General features: G+C 38.8%; 1 protein-coding gene across 1 annotated transcript in view; it reads left to right on the top strand.

Moving 5' to 3' along the window:
* The window catches only part of LOC104164431 (pro-epidermal growth factor-like), a gene marked incomplete at its 3' end in the record, with an annotated part of 28,118 nt that extends 13,031 nt beyond the window's left edge, over positions 1-15,087 (top strand). Inside the window, exons 3-9 of the mRNA XM_009703760.1 lie at positions 164-363; positions 1,333-1,514; positions 4,541-4,771; positions 6,384-6,586; positions 11,213-11,338; positions 12,339-12,461; positions 14,965-15,087. Of these exons, the coding sequence (XP_009702062.1) occupies positions 164-363; positions 1,333-1,514; positions 4,541-4,771; positions 6,384-6,586; positions 11,213-11,338; positions 12,339-12,461; positions 14,965-15,087 (1,188 nt within the window). The remainder of the gene's footprint in view (positions 1-163; positions 364-1,332; positions 1,515-4,540; positions 4,772-6,383; positions 6,587-11,212; positions 11,339-12,338; positions 12,462-14,964) is intronic.
* Positions 15,088-15,161: the final 74 nt, after the last annotated feature.

Here is a 15,161-nt window from a genome sequence, read left to right as displayed (position 1 = left end):
ACTGGTTCTCTGTCATATGCCTAGAAAGTTATCACTAAAATATGAGAGAGATGGTTGGATTCTGAACTTTCTCTTTGGCTAGTGTAATGCTGATGAGAACTTAACGCAGCAAAAATGCAATGCGTATCTATTGATTGATCTCTTTTTGTTTTCTCCACACCAGACCCTGCGCCATTCCTACTTTTTAGCCATGGAAATGCCATCTTTAGAATTGACACTGAAGGGACCAATCATGAAAGATTGGTGGCTGATACTGGTCAGTCAACGCTTATGGATTTTCATTATACAGAAGAGAAAGTGTATTGGGTAGACTCTGAAAGGCGACTACTTCAAAGAATTCACCTGAATGGCACAAAACAAGAGGTAAGGTAATCGGTTCTCTGGAGTTCTCCAAGGTAATGGGCATAAAACCCTCTATGGAAACCACCTGGTCTTTAGGTACAATTCTGCCATTCCTGATCATTGATTAGCACTTCAGACTTATTAAATCGTTTTTGCTGTTGTAATAGTTATGGTCCTGAGTCTGGGCTGTTTTACTGGCATTCAGAGTACATTTAGTATTTTCTGTGGATCAAGTGAAGAGGAGTTAAAAATGAAGGAGAGGAAATTCAAACTAAAGCTTTGAAGACAGTAATCTTTCTATCAGTTTTAAATTAATCCCTGGCATTATGGAAGTTTGTCTTCCAGATTACTGTAACTCAAACTGGCACAAATGGTATGAGAAGAATGTGCTTGAATTCCTATTCATTTTTTCTCAAACCTTTTATTGGTTTCTATGGTTGCATAAATGCTTCTTTTAGCACTTCATCCTTTGTTCAGAAAAAGCTGTGCAGTTCATTACATCTGGCTAATTAAGAAGGGCAGACAGGCTGTTGTGGCTGACCTTTAACGCTGTGAGAGCCTTCTTTTGTTTGAGAGAGATTGCCAGTGTTCGTGTACCCATGTAGAGTCTTCACTCATGTATTTTATGCTGATTTTTAAGGACCAGAGTCCAGTAACACTGTGTTAGGAAATCTTCCATCTGTGGTGCTTCATAGTGTGCCAAATGCAACATGTTATAGCTAAAAGATTAGTCCAGTGTACTTCTTGTGGAGAAGAGTTTCCCCTTTCGCAGAGGGTCACTCAGTTCAGGAGGGGTATGTGTGAGTACAAAGACCAAATGAAAGTGATTAAAGAATAAGAAAGAGAAATATCTACAGGTCTGAGAGAAAATGAAGCAGGTAAAGGAATGAAATGGGAAGCTTCAGCCTGGCACCCTGTATTGAAATTCACGTTTAGGGTAAGCATTAGGATACTTCTTCTTGTCAGCTTTTTTTTTTTTTTTGTTTACAGAGATTATGTTACATAGACAAAGGCATTTCAGGATTTGCTATTGACTGGATAAATCAAGACATTCTCTGGGCCAATAGACAGAAAGCAACCATAGAAGCAACAGACATGAATGGGAAGAAACGCCGAGTCCTTCTAAGAGATGTTGGTCGTCCCACAAGGATTACCATTGATGCTAAGCAAAGGTAATTTTAACTAGGTTAGTAATTTCATTGAAATGGACTCAAAATATGCAGAGTACTATGATTGCAGTTTATAGGCTGCTGGGCTAGTGTGTGCACAGTATATTATCTATAGTCCAGTAGCTCCTTGAACTTTGACAAAAGAGGATAAAAGATTAATAAGCATATAAGAAATAAATAGGCAAGTGCATGAGAAAAGCCCACTGAAGTCTAAGGCAGAGTGTGTACCTCTTAGTCATCGGGGAAAATATTGCTAGCGAGGAGAGCTGAGGGAAAAAAGGCATTGCTGGTCCTTTCTTAAAGACAGCAAAGTTTCAGGGCAGCAGAAAGCAGGATTGGAGCAGCAAGGGGAATGATGCCTGCAAATGCTGTGAATCCTTTGTGCTCCAAACCTGGCACACTTAGAATATAAATTGGTATGTTTTGTGAAAAAGGCCTAAACTTGCAGTTTTGGTTCTGTTTCCCTTGCCTCTTTGTCAATTGCTCTGAATATTGATTCTGAATCTACTGTTGCTACCTTGTGTCACTAGTAATTTGACTTTCATAAAGATGCTTCTTTCGGCTTCAAGCCACTTACAGTGAGAACCATGCTCACGTAAGAGATTTGGCCTCCTCAAGAGTTATCAATATGAATTGTCGCAGTGGTCTTTTCATGCTCATTTCTCTTTACACATAAACCTCTTCCATTACCGTTGCAAAAGTAAAAGCTTGAGACGACTTTGAGATGCTTCTGTTTTGTACAGGAAAAGCAAGTTTTTGTTGCCACTTTTGATTTATAGTAAAATTGTTCAGCAATGTGTGAAACTATTTTAATATTAAAGCTTATGTATCCTTTCCTAGTACATTTATACATAAACCAATCTTCTGATACTAGTAGCATTACGAGTATTCTTCGAAGTCTTGTCATTCGGGTAGGATTTGAAGACCTGAACATCAGCCTGTATTTTTGTTTTTATTTTTTTCTGATTTGCTTTTGAATGTAGTATTCACCAATCTTGGAAATATTCACAAGTCCTCAAACCTGCTGTCAAATGCCATCAAAACACATGTTACAAATGGCATTATAGGGACGTATTTGCTGAACTTATGTGAAAGTTTGGGGAGACTCAAGTGTGTATATTCACCTAGGTGTGATTCACGGTACATAAAAGCTGTACTCATGTGCTTATGGAGAGCGCAGTAAGCCAGTAATAAACTGTAAAGAAAGTAGACTCCAAGAAGTCTAACATCATTTTTATGCCCTATGGCAATTTGCTTGTATGAAACTCTGAGAGCTCTATTTTTAATGTGAAATGAATTAAACCCCCCAGTATGTTTACGTGCACAGGCATAAACATGAACTATTAACAATGTCTTCCTTCAAATGTGTGCAACTCTTAAGTAATGAAGGTCAATGCCCTAATAATAGATTTTTTTTTTTTTTTCCTCTCAAAAGATGTGTCTGGATGTTAGCAGTGATAGGATTATTTAAGTAGTAATAATACAACTATTGCTGTAAGATTGATTTAATTTTTTAATGATGATTAGAAATGCTGAAAAATAAGGATTAAGACTAAAGAAAAATAGGGCGCAAACACAGTAAAGGCTGGCAATTACTCAGGATGGTTTCTAATCTTCATTCTTCTTCTGTCTTCGTGTTGGTTCATGTCGTATCCTGTCCCTATACTGATTTGCAAAAGTTGTGCATAGACACTATAACCACCTTTGTTTCTTAGTTTCCTTATCTGTAGAAAGTAAATCCTAGCATTTCTCCAAACTTCCAGAGTAATGGCATTTCTTAAATAACAGGTGCTATAGAAATGCAAGCAAATGTTAATAAAGTGTTTAAAAATGGCAATATAAAATTGGGCTGTCCTTCTGGAAATGTGTTATCACCTATGCATTAATACCTATGATAACTCTTGACTATGTAACAGTCAGGAAAAGCTGTGAGGCAGGGACTGATTCTTCCTACTGGTTTAGTATAGTCCCTTGCCAGTGAGATCCAGTCCATTTTTGGGGCCTTTAACAAATTATTAGCATAAACATAGTAAAACTGGCTTTATGCTACATATAAGTTCTGCAGTTTTGTGAAGACAAGGAAAATGATGATGCCTCTTGGAATTTTTGTGCGTAAAAAACCCAAGCAAAGAATCTAAACTCAAACATTAAAAAATAAAATATACATGAATGAGGGATAACTTACTATTTTGGAAGAACTGTTGTTAACCTTAGTCACAATGGTAAATATGGGATCTGATCCATGAATAACTTGACATAAGTAGCTTCAGTGCGTAACTGTTTTGAGTATTGGAGCTGTATTTTGACTATGTCTTAATTTAATAACAGCATAATCTGGTTGCTATATCCAGCAGGAAGATAGAAAGAAATGAGAACAATAATAGAAATGGTATTTTTAAGCAAAGCACTTAAGTGATGTGTTCAACTAGAGTTTCTGGATAGACTCCTCCACAGAGGCAGAAGGCAATGCAGATCTGCCTCAAAGACGTGCCTTTCCCCAAGTTTGCGGGAGTTCCCTGTAGATTTCAGAGGTTACTCCAGTTTTCTTCTCTGACTGCACGGCCGAACAAAGCAGACAGACAGACAATAGTGCTTCGTGGTTAAGCTGGGCTGATTCCTGCTTGACCTACATGAGAGAAATTTGTAGCATCTCATTGCTTCCTTAACAGAGTCATACAGTCTCTGATAGAAATGTATTTATTAAAATAAGAAAACAACTGTAACAAAACTTTAGTAGTAACATTGCTTCTGTTAAACAGACAATGCTTTGTTGTCAAAAATTATTTCCGTTCTCGATAGAGCTATGTTAAGGGGAGCTGTATATGGTGCTTTCCTGAAATAGGTGAATATGTGTTAAGGAAGTCCCTTGCTTTATTATTAGTTTTGGTTCTGAAAGCACTGTAGTAAGACTGAAAACTTCTGTATACAGGAGCAATTAAACAAAGTGTGTGTAGCAGTGATGTCATCTTGCAAATGTGGGGGTTGGTTTTGCTTCTTTTTATTTCCAAACATGCCTCTCTTGCCTGCAGGTTGTTATTTTGGTCTTCAGATGGTACAGTTTCCAGCATACACCGAATGTCCCTCAGTGGAAGTGATGTGAGAAATGTTTTAAGAACCACAGAAAAAATAAAGGCCATCTCACTAGATTTGGTTGACACAAGGCTCTACTGGATCCAGCATGACCACGAGAAAGAGATTTCCCATATTGGATCATGCAACTATGATGGCGGAGCTGTTCGTTTGCTCAAAAATTCTGTCCGGTGAGTTTTCCTGAGCTTGTCAGAAATAAAACACTCATTTCCTGGGGATGCAGTTAAGCTCACTTCCTCATTCGCCCTTTTATTTTGTGAGTTCGTAACACAATAAGGAGTATAAAGTGTAGTGCAAATGGCCTGTAACTGTAAATCTAAAACTACTGATAGGAAAATGGAAAAAAGTCACTGTTGTAAGGATAATACTGCCACTGAGTACTTTCCATCTTTCAAGCTTTTAGCAAATGATAACTACTTAATCCTTAGAAATCCTCTCTGAGTGTTTATTAGTGGCCTTTTTCTGCAGATGCAGAAGCCAAAAGCAGAGATTAAATGATTTGTCCAAGGTCACAGTGGGTGAGCTCAGGTGTCTGAGCTGTGCTCAAGAAACTGAGCTAGATCAGGTCTTTCCTATCCTCCTCTAAGCCTGCTGTCCTCCTTAGCTGCCGACTGAGGAGGTTCGTGTCTGTGCTCAGGCTCTCCAGCAAGCATCAGCAGATGTGGTGAAAACTGTCCTACACAACAGCCCTGTTCCCCTCTGCTCCCCGGTGCCAGGGCTAAGCACGGCTGAGGGGGCTGTTAGACCCATGTGCTTTTGGGTGCCTTTAATATTTGGCCTTCATGCTTTGCAGTGGTACAGATGTTCTGTGATGGGCATGTTTTCAGTGAGGTACTCGGCAAAAGGTTACCCTATATCACTGCAGTTTCTGTCGGTATGGCTGGATCGGCTTATGCGTAATAGAGATTGCCAACTGCAAAATGAGAAAAATGCATAGTTTTGCTGGCCTGCTGATTTAAATATGCAGCACACCATTTGCATACGACAAACCCACAGCTGGTTTCTCCCTACATTGCCAGCTGTCATGTTGCATGTTTCCTTACCCTTTCCACCTTTCTCCCTCAAGTTGGCTGATGTTCACTAGGGCATCAACACTTTCCCTTTAGACTTGAATGATATGGATTCTCCTTTTTCCACCTGGAATATGTACTGGAAAGTGAAGCCAAAAAATCCCTCTTTCATTATTTTTTCTGCTTTCCCTCTTATTTAAAACTGAGTCTTTCTGTGGTTCCTGCTGGCTACTATAACTGACCAGTGAATGGAAACTAAGTTCCTGCAATAGGAGAAGCAGCAAGATGGATTTTAGCAATGCCCTACTCCTAGCCCTCTATCTCCACCCTGATTTTCTGGGATGGTGAGAAGCATCAGAGCAGGCACTGAAAATTGGGAAATGGGGGAACTTATCTGGCCTACAGCCTTCAACAAAGCAAGTGTCCACTTTAGTTGCTGGGTTGACCAAAAGCAGGGCGATACCTAGGCTTTCTCTGTCAATTGAGTCAGTCCTGAGCAACAGCTCATATAACCTGTGAGAAATACGTGTTATCCATTTTGCATATATATCTTGCAGACTTGCAGGATTCTGGGTGCTGGATTATTTGGGTATGTCTCTGGCCCCTCTTCTGGTTCTCATATATATAAGACAATATAAGATATATACAAGAATACAAAGAAAGGTTATTTACAGTGAACTTGACTGAACTAGATGCTCAGAAAATGTGTGAGTGAGTAAATATATAGGGATCAGGTAAAGTGCCACTTTGTCTTATCTTCTCTTTGTTGTAGACATCAATTGCTTGGTATGTCTCTCTTTGCTGAGCACCTGTACTATTCAGAGTTGAAATCTGGTATGATATGGAGGGCCAACAAGTATACTGGAAAAGTTGTAGTCACAATTAGCCTGAAGCCATCATTTTTCCCACCAGTGGAGATACAAGTGGTACATCCATTTAAGCAGCCAGGTGCAAGAACAGATTCTCAGGATTTCGGTAAGTGAACTGTAATGATACAGTTGTATGTGTGAGAATAATAATAATGTCATACATTCTCATTTTTCACAGTAATAATTTTCTTTGGCAAAGTTCCAGGCCTTGGTGAGGTCAAGGAAAAAGTTTCCTTTAACTTCAGTGATCCACAGTTCTCCTTGGTGTGTGTAACTCCAGCTGGAGTATCAGACTGGAAGTGTGCTGAGCATGCACTGCTTATTTCATTAATCTGAATACACATGCAGATAAATGTGATTTTCTCTCTCTTTCCGCTTTATTTACACAAAGTTGTTTTTATACTTTCCTGCTAAATGCACAAAGCATACAACGTTTTGATCCTCTATGTAGATTATTGTCATCAAATGTCCCCTCCCTTCTGGAAGTTTTATTCTATCTAAACACCTCTGATTATTATGGCACTGAAGGATTTTAAGTGCATAGTATGTCCTGCAAGTGATACTGTGGATGTCTCAGCTTTGCTGTGAAATGGCTGGATTAAGAGTCAGCCTGTTTTAGACAGACTTGAAGTTGCCATAATAACTATCAATTAAAGAGACCCAAGGCTCTAATTTCATATCAACTGCAGCCTACAGTGTGAGGTGGTCATGTCGCTGCCTTTCACCGTGGATCAGAAAATGAAGGTGGTCGACTACGGATGGCTCACCCTCCTTGAGAATTCTGGCTCAGGCTGTAGGAAGTGAGGGGTGTCCAGAGGAAATAATGTCTTGTTCTCTGATCTCTGGAAAACAGACATAGAGTCTGCTTGCTTTAATGGAACAGCTTTTGTCACCAGTTTTGCTTGGATATGAACAACAGAGCAAACAGCACAGAGGCATTTGTGTGTTGAGCAACGGTTGCAGAACTCCCAAGGGAAGATGGCCGTGGGTTCCCAGAGGTATAGGCGGTATAAAGGCATGAGGAGAAAGTAGTGTTTGTTCGTATGAGCAAAAATGAAACTCTAAATATCTCTCTTGAACCATTTCTAAATATCCGCTATAAAATAGGCTTTGTCTGTCTTCATGCCAACCAACAACTTTATATGGTACTATGCTGTTTCTCCTTACTGAAGCCTGGTCTGAGTGGGAAAATCAAAACCTTCAAGGGAACTTTCCCCTTCAAATGCTTTGTTTGCAGTGCAAAGAGCTGTTGAGATGCAAAAGAGAAAGTGTTCCTGGACATCAAACTTATACTTGTAAAAACAGGGAGCCTTCATTCAGAGACAATACCTGTTCTGTGCTTCCTTCGAGGAAAACAGTCATCTGGGCAAACGGAAGCGCTTTTTTCAGCTGACACATTTGGTGCTCTCACACAGAGTAACTAGGGAAGAATACGTTTGTGGCGCAGGCTGTGGCACATCCACACATCTCAGGGCTGTTACAATGAGATTTGGAAGGTCTCATGAGGCCTCCTTGGGTGTCTGTCACCATGTCTGCATACGCATGAAGATGAAGAGGAGGAAACAATGACCAAGAAAGGTAGTTCATGACAATGGTCTCTTGAACCTCAGGGGCTATTGGTTGTGTTACTTATGTCCCCTCCACAAGAGTGTAGCATCATTTCATTGACTATGGGCACTTTGCTTTTATTCTTCTCTCAGAAGATTAACTCCACTTCTTCCACCAGAACATGCTGCTTTCCGGTGTTTCTCTTTCCATTGGAAAGAGGGTTTCGCCACCTTTATTAATAAATAAACAACCAGTGTTTTTAAATGCCTTGCAGTATATACCCCATATTTCCAACACATTTAGTAAATTTTTGTTTGACAGTAAGTGTCAGCAGTAGGCCTTTTTTTTTTTTTACCAAATAACCTTCTTGTAAAAATGTCTGGGAAGTGACGAAGTAAAAAGAAGCTTAACAAGCTGAATCCAGATGAACCTTTTGGACTTTGCATGCACGTTGCTTGGCTTATCCAATGCAAGAACTGGGATGAAAGGAGGACTAATGAGCCTGGAGTACAAATGAGATTTATAGCTGATCTTACAACAGAGAAACCTGGAGATAAAAGCATACCTAGACTAATTGGATGCTCTGTACAAGCTAAGAAAGTGTATGTTGCAATGTAGTGTCAGCTGTGAATTATCAAGGCCTTGTTTAAAGCAGATAGCAAGTGAGTTCCTTCAGATGAAAAGAGAACTGACTACAAGTGTGCTTAACTGACATGATTTGATTTTTTTACTGGAATTTGGATTATTTACTTAAATTCCTCATGTGCCCTCTTCCCTTTCTCTTTCAAACTGCTCAGGGCCAATAAGTACAGAGAAGAGCATTAATTCAGCTACGGGTTTGCTATAGCCCCACACAACTTTAGTACGGCAGTATCTGGAAGATGGCCTCTAATTTACCTCAGCTCTCTTTGACAGCTAACCCTAGATTTGATGACAGTATGTGTATTTATAAATGCCTGTTGGAATGTTCTTCACACTTTTATTAATGGCTCATAAAATACCTTAATTACCTTAAAATCTCAAAGAATGCCTCTGGAATTTTTTTAAAGTATCTTCTCTGACAGATTAATGATATTCAGCACACTCAGGATATATTTTTGGAGGAATTATGTTATGTTTCTTTTCAGTGTAAGGTACCAGCGTCAGGCTATTATCTGAGAACACTCGTTTCCATATAAGAGAGGTGATGGGAGGGGAAGAAACAAACAAACTAGAAAGTATGGTTTGCAATGGTTCTTCTTCCAGAAAAGATTACCTTAAAAATTTTGTGCTTCATAATTTAGTCACCATTCACTTTAACTTTTGAAATGGGATTTTTTTTTTTCATATTGATTTGGCAATATCAAGTTCTAATAATTATTCAGTTAAAAAGTAATGTCTTCTTGAGATTGCCCAGATGGCAAAATTTTTGCTTCTGTTGTTTCTCCTGTAATTCCTGGGTGTCTTAGGTGTCAGGTCTCATTGGACTAATAGTGGTACAAGCAAGGGACAAAAAACAAGCACCCATGATAAGCATAAGATGCAGCCTTGAACGTCATCTTGTTTCTGTTTTGTATTGTTTTGTGATTGCATGTTCTTGCAATTCTGTCATTTTAATGAGTTCTATATCTGAAGATTAGACACTCCACTAGTGTATATTCCTGATTCAGTTGCAATAGGGACAAAGATTAAGGTTCCAATTCAAAACTAATTCTGCAAAAAGAGAGGCTCAGCTAAACTGTGTAAAATTCAGGTCTCTCAAGTGATAACATGCTTACTAACACAGATAATATCCATCTTGTCACCCATTCATCATTTTTCATTTAGTCATACGACTTTTGTTACGGAAGAATTAATCAGTTTGATGCAAGTAACTGCAATGTTGATGATTTCAGCCAAGCTGAAGTGTCTGGGAAATTAATTCAGTCTTTTACAGATGTGATCTATCATTCCACCAAATGGCCAGCATTTTCTCTGTTGTGGCTAGCAGAAGACTAAATGTCAAACTTAAACATTATGCTGCTTTCCATCTCTTGGAATTTAGAGGATGAATTGGAAAAAGCACAAGAAAATTGTTCATATACAAATTTCATTGCCTGTATGAGCTCATGATTTCTTACATGTTACACAGAGAGCACAGGGCAAGACCGTGTTGTCTGTGGGTGGCTGCATACCCACATTCAGTAGCAGCAGTTGAGCTATTCTTGGCTTGGGAAAGGGGCAAGCAACTCCGGGAGAAGATTAGGAAGATTAAAAGAAAAATAATAGTTTGGGAGACAAAAATAAAGCCATGAGTGTTGCATATTTGTGAAAGCACCAGCTCTAAAAGATAGCTGAGCACAGACATGAGGCTCTGCAAATCCTTCCCATGAAAAAGGAATCTTGAATACCTGTTTGGCTTTTTCTGTGAAGCAGGAGAAGTAGGAAGGCTTCTGGGGATTTGTTGGGTACTTTTTTCTGCTTCCTTTGAAGAAGCTTTGAGCGTATCTCGTTGGACATCAGAAACATTCTGAGTTTTAAATCTGAGTTCTAGACTTATAGCGCTTGTATTTCTCATAGTCAGAAACCTGGATCCACTGCAGTACAAAGATTCTCTAGACTGTGTTAATACCTTTTGTCCAAATGAAAGGTATGGTCATTACGATCTGTCCTGCTATTTTTTTGTTAAATAATGTAAGACTTCAGCACTGCTTTGTGCTAATAACTTCCAGTCTTCGTATGCTCTCTCTTATTTTAAATCTCTCTCCTCTCGCTTTTTTCGTGTGCGCTCTCTCTCTGTTGCTCTCTTCTTTCTGAATGTTTTACACAGCCTGGTAACATACAATACTGTGCAGGACTGGTGGCATACGAAGCCTGCTACACAGTGTTTTCCCTCTCATAGTCGCTATAGCTATGCACCCAAAGCCAACCATCCCCTACTGCAGGCTCTCTCTAGATCTGCTTGTGTGGACATGGAGCTAGAAATGATCATTCGCACAGACCTACTCTTAGTTGTCCAAGTACTTTCATTTTTATAGTGACTTTTTGGCCTAATTTTACTAATAAAAAATAGTAGAAGCTATTGTCTATTAATAAATAGTTTCTCAGGTTGAGCAAGTAGCTGTTGAGAAGACATATCACTGAGCATCTTTGCTCAAAATAGTTTCTCCTTGGAGGCTGATATGCTAAGAACTCCATTACATTTACACTGTATTTGTTCTTCCAGAAAAAGTAACCTGTGATTTGAACAAAGAAAAGTGCAGAAGAAGAATCTGCCGGCCAGACTCAAGGGCTCATCGGTGTAAATGTTCTAGTGGCTTTATTTTAAGTCGAAATAAACAGTTTTGTGAAGGTAATATGTGAATCTCCCATCAGATGAAAAAAATCTTCTGTTCTTTTACTTTACTCATATCTCAAATATGAAAAAACACTCTGAGGTCTTAAAAATTCCAGTTGTGCCATTTCAGTTTTGTGTCCTTGCAGGTTTTAAATTAATGTAAAAGGAGACCTATGAAGGCTTCACAAGTGCTATTCTTCTGAGAAATTTTGGCCTTAGCCTGAGTAGTTAAAGGAGCTTCAGATAAGCAGACATGCTTATGGGTCCTTATTTAATTTTTAAATAAAAATTAAAACAGATACATCACCAAAGGTGAAACATTGAAAAATCCTGCAAGAAGATGGCTGTCTTAAGTCCCACTTTCAAAAAAGACAAACAAGCAAATTCTTAACATGCTTCTAAATGTTTTGATCTGGATAGTTTTAATTAAAATCTAACATTACTATTAATAATAGTTAACATATCACTTTTAGAAGCATCTTTTTCACTACACATCTGGATTTGAAAAGACATAAAGGCATCAAAATTCCTAGCTTATAGGATTTACAGACCTGCCTGAGTAGCAGCCATCCAGTTCTCAGGAAATTCACCAGGATTGCTTTCTGAATTTCAACGTCTAAACAACTTCTGCATTTTCAGAATTTTACTTAAGTCATGTTGGAGCCAAATTTTTTAAAAGAATTTTTGTCTGAAGAAAGTGTCTAATGTAAATTCTTTTGATGCACACAGGATTGAACTGGCACTGGAATCTGTATGGGAAGGCATACTTTTGAAAGTCCTCTAGGCACCTGTGCTGGACACGTGCAGCCTGAACAGGTTTTACTAGAAGGTTTTAAAACCTTATTTGAATAAGGTCTGCAAACTTGCCTTTTTATCATTTATTAGGACAAATTATTTTTGTAAAATGAATGGGAAAAAGAGATACTTCTTGAAGACTGTTAGTTTGCTTCATTAATCTATTCCCTGACACTGGCTGATGATGATATTCTGACACAGCAAGTGCTTCTTTTGACAGATATCAATGAATGTGGCTTCTGGAATCACGGCTGTACTTTGGGCTGTGTGAACATCCCTGGTTCCTATTACTGCACCTGCCCGAGAGGTTTTGTTCTGTTGCCTGATAGGAAAACATGTCATGGTAAGTAGCAGTAACACGTAAATGCTTCGAGTATCATATCGGAGAGAGTCCTCATTAACACTGGAACCGCTGGAAGTTTTGTGTGTTGCATTGCCCGTTTCCAATCCCTTATTACATAAATAGGATCAGCTTAAACTGAGTGAACCAAATTCAGATGTCATGTTTAAGGAAGTGTCAGTTACACGTGAGTAATCAAGTGTGAGCCTCTTCAGGAGAAAAAGAAAAAAAAAAAAAGATCAGGTCTCCAGAGGGATCTCTTTGCTCAGATTGAGCTCTGTGACACATTTCAGGTGGATAAGCAGTTGTATCTTTTTAAATGTGGTCTCAGAATTTGGCTCACTCTTGTTATCCTGCATAAGAATTTGCCCAGTTTCTGAATGAGCAGCCTACAGCATCATCTTTTTTCTCTTCAGATAAGGGTTGATAGCATTGCTAATATGCATGACATTAGTGAAACTAAATGCATGTGCATCTGTTTACAACAAATCATAAAGTTGCTTATTCTAGGGATCTGCCACATCTATGTGTTTTTTTTTTTTCTTTTATCAATTAAATTGTGTATAAGAAGTATGCCTGAGAGAACTTATACATATAACATAGGTATGTAAAGCAGGAAACTCTCTGAAGCTGGATAAATGTGAATAAACTAAATGCAGAGAACACAGAAAAGTGGAGGGAAAAAACAAAAATCTGCCTGTCAGTAAGCTTCAATGACTGTATTTTAGTCATAGTAAGAGTCAGAGGTGAAGGGTGTTTTTTTTTCTCCCTTTATGCAGCACTGTGTATATTCAGCCTACAAATTAATTAAGCCTTTCTAAAGTAAGTCTAGAACATAAGATGCGAAATGCAAATGCATCCATGTTTTGAGGTCTTGGGATATTCCCAATCACTTTTCTATTTCATAATGAAGTGAAACTTAGGCATAGACAAAAGTCCTTCTACCTTTTTTCCATGGATATAAAACATTGGTATATGCCCCAAGCAGAAGTGCAGGTGCACACCAATGAGTTCAGTCTGGATCACGGCAGAATCGGGACCTCAGGTACATTAAATATCACTACTTAAGAGTAAATGTGGCCATAGAGTCTAACAGGCTCTAGCAGTCAGTATATCTATTTTAGATCTCCAAGGGTCACTTCTCCCTCTCCATTAAGAGGGAGCCAGGAGCAGGATTCAGTGACCCAAACGTGGGGGTCCAGGGTGTGTGTGACAGCTGCAGAAGGCAGCCAGATGTGACAGAAGACCTATGGGAGACCTGCAGCCAGAGGCTGTTGGGAGCTGGGATATCCTTTTGTGTCCAGAACAACACTTAGACACTGTGCAAGTCAGTCTTACTCTGGATGACTAGCTTGAACTGTATGCCTACATTTTGAGTGGCTCAAATTAGACAGAAAATAACATTTTTCTAACACAACCTAGGGATGCAGCATTGACAGTATAACTCCTTAACTACTGTAGCACAAGGCAGATATGTCATCAACTACACAACTTGAGAGAGAGAGAAAGAGAGAGATGCAAGGTGAGAAGTCTACATGCTGACCAGACATTTTGATGCTTTGTCCTCTGAGTCCTTTTCAAAGCTCTTTAGATAAAACCACAAGCTCTGGTCAGAAAGAAACACAAGATCAGTTTCTTGACTCTCTTCACTGTGCTTAAGGGGTTAGAAAAAATCCAGTCCAGAGTGCAGTTGCCCTGGAGAAGCAATGTTTGCAACAGCTATGCACCATTTAGGCCAGTGTATCCAGCTGATTCAAAGGAGCAGCTGTGGGAAACTTGCATTAGTTCCAGTCTTCCAGCGGGTGTTGCCATATGGCACTAGAGTTGGCATAAAGAGATGCAGCACTGCAATACAGAAGGTGGAATGTGAAATTGCATTAAACAAATACTCAAATGTTGGCACTCCAACAGTTATAATGGAAATTAAAGGAAAGCTATGACCAGGTCCTCAGATGGTTTTGCCCTTACAGCTTCAAAAATTGCTGGTAAAGAATATGGCTTTATTTCTGGAAGGTTCATCTGTTTTCAATGATTCTAGCTCTGTTACTCTTGGAGTAGTGGGAAAGTAGCTTTTTCCTTATTCTCTTTGTGTTTTATACTTATTCTTTCAGTATAACTTTCTTGCAGTTTTCAAAACCTGATGTATTTTTGATGAAATGTGAAAAAGAAAGTTTTTTAAATTATTTCTATTTTGATAACATGTCTTCATACAATTTTGGAAAATCTAAAGCTGATCAGGATAATGGCTTCAGGACAGAGCAATTTTGGCTTTCTCCTTTGCTGTAATAAGGAGAGGGTGGGGGAAAAAAATTTTGGAAAAACCCAAACCAAACCCCAGAAAGACTGATGTTCTACTCTCGACATCGCACTTTTTGTTTTTTTCTTTCATCCTTCTTTTTCTATTTTTCTTTTGCCATTTAGGAAAGTGTTAACATCTCTTTTGGCGGGCTTAGTAAAAGGTGTTACCATAATTTAAGATTTTTTTTTCCTCTTTAAATTACTGTAGAGCTAATTTCCTGTACAAGTAACGACACTGAATGTAGCCATGGTTGCCTTCAAACATCTCAAGGGCCTGTTTGCTTTTGTCCTGAAGGATCTGTACTCAAAGTAGATGGCAAAGCATGCACGGGTAAGTAACATTTTTTTCTAGCTGTAGTGACTGCCAGACTCGGTTTATTAGAATCACAGAATGGTTTGGTTGGA

This window comes from Cariama cristata, unplaced genomic scaffold (genome assembly GCF_000690535.1).
Source record: "Cariama cristata isolate BGI_N322 unplaced genomic scaffold, ASM69053v1 scaffold2057, whole genome shotgun sequence".
NCBI classification, from domain to species: Eukaryota; Metazoa; Chordata; class Aves; order Cariamiformes; family Cariamidae; genus Cariama; species Cariama cristata.
This window is presented reverse-complemented; position numbering and strand designations above follow the sequence as displayed.